Source organism: Varroa destructor, unplaced genomic scaffold, assembly GCF_002443255.2.
Source record: "Varroa destructor unplaced genomic scaffold, Vdes_3.0 BEIS01000003.1, whole genome shotgun sequence".
NCBI lineage: Eukaryota > Metazoa > Arthropoda > Arachnida > Mesostigmata > Varroidae > Varroa > Varroa destructor.
The window spans coordinates 30,567,523-30,573,522 of record NW_019211456.1 but is presented as its reverse complement, the minus strand read 5'-3'; the positions used below and the strand labels follow the sequence as shown (position 1 = coordinate 30,573,522).

Genomic DNA, 6,000 nt, shown 5'->3' with positions numbered 1-6,000 from the left:
AATCGAAAAACGGTTATTGAGGGGTGTCGATATTAGCAACAGATGATAAAGGTTCTATATTTGTGGGTCATTTTAGCTAGATGCATTTCTACCCGATAACTGAAATGCTATAATACATACGTACGTATTAGGCTAAATAAATTCAAGTCAAAGAAGAAGAAAAAAGCGAAATTGCTTTTCGCTTTTAGATAAGGTTCTTTGTAAAAACATGTTTCACCGAATTTCATTAGTCAAATTAGTTTCTAAAACTGCTAAGAAGTGGTTGAAATCTCTACTCAAAGTTAGCTTTATGTTGAACCTAGACATTAGACAGTGTTGTATAGACATGTGTATAATTCATACATTCGCATATTATAGAAAAGTTCAATTTGTTTAATTAGTGCGTAAACTCGTATGAAGTTAGCGAATCAGACGAAGAAAGACAAAAACAAACCAGATAAATTGCGCCATCCATAGAGCTTTTCCTAGGAGAACTGGGTGCGCTGCTCATTGTCCATTGCTACTGATCGATTTCTTTCAGCTCGATTGGTTGGCGGTTGGGTTTACAGGCTCTAACAGGAATTGTGTTTAGTACGTTCATCCTTGGTATCTTCTACAGACCGGCCTCCCTCTATCATCCTCAGCGGCGGGCCATCCTTCACCTAAAAAGCATGCAAAAAAGGTTAGTAGTATCGTGACAAAAAGCGCTCAGCCCATGTGAATACCCAACATAGAAGTTCCTATAGTAGCAATTTTGATTTATACAGAGCGTTTATGTCTACGAATGGTAAACTACCTATTTAAAAAGCTCGAAGTGGTAATATTTAACGTTTTAAGTTTATTCAAAGCTACAGCCAAACGGTACAGTAACTGTCGAAGTAAAATCAACAATTTAACAAGATGAAGCGTGTTTTTTTTTTTTGTTTTAATAAAAATAAAGCTTTAGAGTCTTCAGTGTAACATATATAAACTTTATATTAGGTTGTTAATATAATAATCTGTCTGAAATTAAACACAGGTAATGATAAATTAAAAGAGCGTTCAGTGTACTTTCATTTTTCCATATTATTTAATGTATGCATATGCCTAACTCGTACAACCTCTGATAAACTTAAATCGATTTTCCAACGTTATGACTTTTCAAGCCGACATTTTTCGGCAGCCTAAGATTCTGACGAATTACAACTGTCTCGTGCTTGTTATTGCCCTTGTCAAGGTTTTGATTAGGTTTTGTGATCCTTCTAGCTCACAGATTAGGGCTCTTGCATGCCTCTGGATTTGTGCACTCCAGGAACAGGGATGTCTTGCCTCTCGCAGTAGACCCATGCCCTCCGATTTTCCGAGAGTGCACAGTTTTAACGATCATGCAATGGTCGTTCAGAACTTCAATAAATCCTGAACATATACTCCCCTGTATCCGCATGATGCGGATTATGCATGGCCTTCATAGCACGCTGTTACCGCTGGATCTAAATAAAATTATCCATTATAGCGCTTTTGTGACAAATTACTAACCTGCAAATTTTTGTATAGCTTCAACGAGTTCCAGCGATCTCTAGCGCCACGGAGCGCCAGACCTATTTAACCCACTTTGCCTCGAATGTAGTGCGTTTTCGATATGTCTTGAGATCTTTATTATAGTTTACGTAATACAAAACATTCTTCACATGTGTAACGCGGTTTGGGAAGAACAAGTGATCATTATCATCGTAGTTTCTATCTGAGTGTATGTTTTGCATCTATAACTATGTAAAACTAACTATTTAAGAATAAAAGAATTGTAAATCGAACTAAGGAGACACACCTGGCTATATTGTCCGTACACAAAAAGTCGGAGTTAGAATTAGATAAAGCCTTGTGAATTATGTTTACCTACAGGATCAACTTTAACTAGTTTTATGACTTGGGGTACCTAAAAGCAGCCAGCAACCTCTTTTTGCCTTTTGACTATGCAAGCCTTCAAAACGGATCCACCAGAAATATCGGAATTGGGTCCGTTGATCGTTCCCGGTATCCGATGTTTCCATGCGAAGTTAGTATTTACTTGCTATATTTACCATTTAAGAAGCTAACGCTAGATCGTTCTCTCATTTGTTCACAGGTCAAAAGCAAAGGATAAAAATCCGGCTATTGAAAAGCCGCCTTTTTTTGATTTTGGCGTACTGAAGTCGCGAACGGTACAAATTCTGATCACAGGCACCGCAATCGCCGCTGTAGGCGTCTCTTCACCTATGATTCTCTTTGTAAGTGCTTACGTAAATATATACACAAGACGTTTTTTTTACGACAGAGTTGCATGAGTCAACGAAAAAATCAACGAGAGATTAAAAAGCTAATCCATTTTTAGTCTATCAGAAAGAGGCCCCTGATTACATTTTAAACAAATTCTTACCACAAACTATTGAACACAAAATAGAATTATAATATAATGAACACACGTGACTCATTTAGAATCGAACCTAAGACGCGCAATTGTATTTAGAGATAGCTGTTGAGAGGCCGCTGTTCATAACACGTAAACTGGTCATCGAGTAACGGGCACTACTAAACTAAACCAGCTTTTACTTATTTTGTTCGTTGTATAATCGAGTTCAGGAAACGACAAAGGTAAACGTATAGGAACAACTTACGATGCTAACGGCTGTACAAACGGCTGTGTTTCCTTTTTAACAAAGGGTCTGAGAAATATATACCATCTCAAAAGTTGTCTGAAATATGTGAAAGCTCGTTTCCAAGGAAAACCTTGTAGACAGAGATGTTATTGCGTGGAAACTACATAGTTAAGTAGTTTAACTTTAATCCAGCATTTAGTATATTCTCCTAATTACCTCCCGACTGAACGGGCAACAGAGTTAGAATTGGTAAACTAATCCTGTCAGCTGACCAGATGGTGGCAAAACTTTTTGTCGGTGATTACTTTGTTACCATTGATTTCGAAAGCTTTGCCAAATAAGCTAAGACTGCTAATTCTCGTTCAGATGGTGCTTGGCCTCTACGCGCAGATCTGTGCCACTGATGATTTCGTGGTGTTACTTTTGTCATCTCAACATTTTACTTTTTTAACAACAAGTATTTATTTTTGCGCGAAAAATGCTATGAATGATTGCCTATTCGCTAGCCTTTTCCTTTGTTTAGAATCTAGGCTTGGTTTAGAGCTTAAAAATAAAAGCTTGCTTAGGGATACTTCTCGAGGTGTCCCTTAATCGTGTTGAATATTGCCTATCTTCTTATCTATATTTGTGTTGAAAAAGAAATCAACAGGCTTACAATCTATTGAGTCTTATTGAGTCGAGACAACAAAACAGAAGTCGACACAGCAGTAAGTTTATCCAAGTTTACATTGATCAGTACGGATGAAAGTTTGCTGCTGCTGCGGAACTTGGTAGTCCCTCAGACTTGTTTTGATTCGGTTGAAAATGGGTCCTAGTGTTTCCTTTAACAATTTTTTTGGCAACAGCTAGTGGCGCTCTGATGGCCTACGAATTACTACTGCCGAGTCAAGAGTACTTAGGAAAGAAGCAAGTACAGTATAATGTGTAGAAGTATCTTTGAGGGAACTTTTCAGTTAACGATAGCTACCTATCCAACAAAAGATCAGCCGGAAATGAGACTTACACCTGTAAGTTCATATCTACGAACTTGCTTGTTTTTCCAGACAAATACGTTGACAAAAGGTGATATCTAGTTAACCTTTCCCGTTACGTACAACGGCTCATCAAAGTACGATTGTAATGTGTTTCAAGAGCGCTGTGCTATCGAGCCCAGTCTCGAAAGCCAAACACCAATCGAATCTTTGCGAAATCTCTTAAAGAAAAACAAAGTGCTTCTGGGGACTGCGAAGCTGGCTTTGTGATAGCCAGCCAAAGAAAAACAGCTGCTAAAGTTCAACAACGCATGTTCGAGTGCATGAGATCCCGCGATCAACATTTCGGCTAGCACGTTTTTGATCATTGCTGTCATCATAAAATAAAATTAATCTTAAAACGTAACGTGAAATAATGTATCTTACTTATAAATACAATTGGGATTTTGGAGAGCGTCGTATTTGTAGCGATACGAATGCATCGAGCCAGGCCCTGTGACAGAACATTTGATACTGGATACGAAGTAATTGTTTTTCCCTAAGCCGTTAGAACGTTATTTCGCGCACGGTAACCAATTTTTTAATATAATGCCAAATGCCAGAACAAAATTTTCAAACATTTGTACTAATGCTTCATTAATCAATAATTAAGTTAATTAGTAGCATAAAGTAAATTTCGTACCCAAATAGCTAGGCCCGACCAGGACGTAAATTTATCGTCAGTTAGTTTAGAGATACATCGCAAGTTCTCAAACAGTTCTAGCACAATGTAACCAATTCATGCTACTCTTTATTCTGCATGTACAAAATTCGATTTATCGTATTTTAGTCAATGTGGACTGAAGTTTTTTGAGACAAGACACCTTATAAGTTACAGTTTAACAATTGTCGCCCGTTAATACCATAATGTCTGGCCTATATGCGCTTGTCTACATCTTATTTCTCAAGCGCTTTTTCTGCGCCTGCTCGAATATTGAGCTGTGTCAGCCTAATGTATCATGACCAATTCACATAACACCGGAGACACTCAGAAACTAAGTACGGACATATATGGTCCCGCTGCACTAACATCAGGTTACGAAAGGAAGGCAAATGGTAGCTTAGATGGTTAAGCCTGTGTTTTTCAGCGGCCGCGGCAGTGCATCGAGTCTTCTTTGCCATAGTCGTCGATGTTTCGTTGTCTGGAGCAAATATCTCGGACGCACATCTTTGTTAGCATGTTTTTCTGTTGGAAGGAAACAGTTAGCTAAACGCGTCTGGTTGATCTTTCAAGCGAACGAGGAGACCGCTTGTTCAACATGGAATGACTGCGGAATAAAAGGTCTACATCTTACAGAATCGCATTTATTCGGAGTGTGATTCTATATCATCAGAACAAGTCATCAGTTTGTTTTTAAGGTTTTATTGCTGTTTTCGAGTTGTGACTGATTCCATATTATTATGTTAAATAACAAGAAATTATGATCCCAAAGCTAAATTTCGCTCATAGTCTTCATTTTAGTAAGTCCCCGACTATACAATACATCGTTTTCGTTAGCATATTCCATACGACCATTTTTTAAATATCATTAAAAAAAACAGCAGCATACACGTAATTAGCTCGTTTCAAGGATTAGCTAAGTAAAGACTTAGGACTCCTTTTGGAATATTTGCTTTGCACCGTATCTCGCTCAACATTTATCGTAGTATACGTTGAAGCTGTACGTATAACTTGGCCGCCTCGGATTAATCATGTACGTAAGCAAAACCCTTTACAAAACTTCGCTGATGAGGCGACGAGGCGTGCACGCGTGCTTGTGGCCCTGGTAGTTTCAAGGACTAGACGCGACAAACGAAGGGAGGTCGTTGACACTTTTGAGGTGCCTGTCTCTTGATTAAAGGTTTTCGTTTAGTACTACCTAGCAGTACGACGCATCCCTGAAATAATTTTTGGAAGGCCTACGTCCAAGCTACCTTCCTAGGTTAACAAATATTTGTACTATTTGCGACCACCGATATCGTTAGAAGTACGCCTTTGCAACTTGACTGGCATTAACCGGTTACGCTATTATCGTAGGTTTGGACATTACGTTTCCTTCTTAAGTCGACTTCTATTGTCAGCTTGTTATGCTGCCCATCGCGCTAGATCAGACTGGACTGACCCACGGCCTTCAGATCGCGCCTACCCTGCTGTTGATTCAACGAATATAATTTGTTGATGCTACGCCCTGTCCACAACAAACGGTCTAAGCTGCGGTACCCCATTGCAATTGCTTCGCCCTACATACCATGTCCCCCTATCTGGTGAACGTACGGTCGTTCTGCAATTAGTCTATCTGCATGCTCGATTTTAATTGGGGTTGCATTACTGTCCAACGTTAACTTGTCGTTCTATCTGATCTATTCGGTTGCATTTTTTCGGAAAGTCTCTCCAACTACAGCTACCCAATGCCAATAGT

At 38.9% G+C, this 6,000-nt stretch overlaps 1 protein-coding gene across 1 annotated transcript in view; it reads left to right on the top strand.

Annotated features, from left to right (window-relative positions):
* LOC111248273 (uncharacterized) overlaps positions 1-6,000 on the top strand; it is a 147,116-nt gene that overhangs the window by 132,400 nt on the left and 8,716 nt on the right. Inside the window, exons 4-5 of the mRNA XM_022800340.2 lie at positions 521-661; positions 2,081-2,222. Of these exons, the coding sequence (XP_022656075.1) occupies positions 521-661; positions 2,081-2,222 (283 nt within the window). The remainder of the gene's footprint in view (positions 1-520; positions 662-2,080; positions 2,223-6,000) is intronic.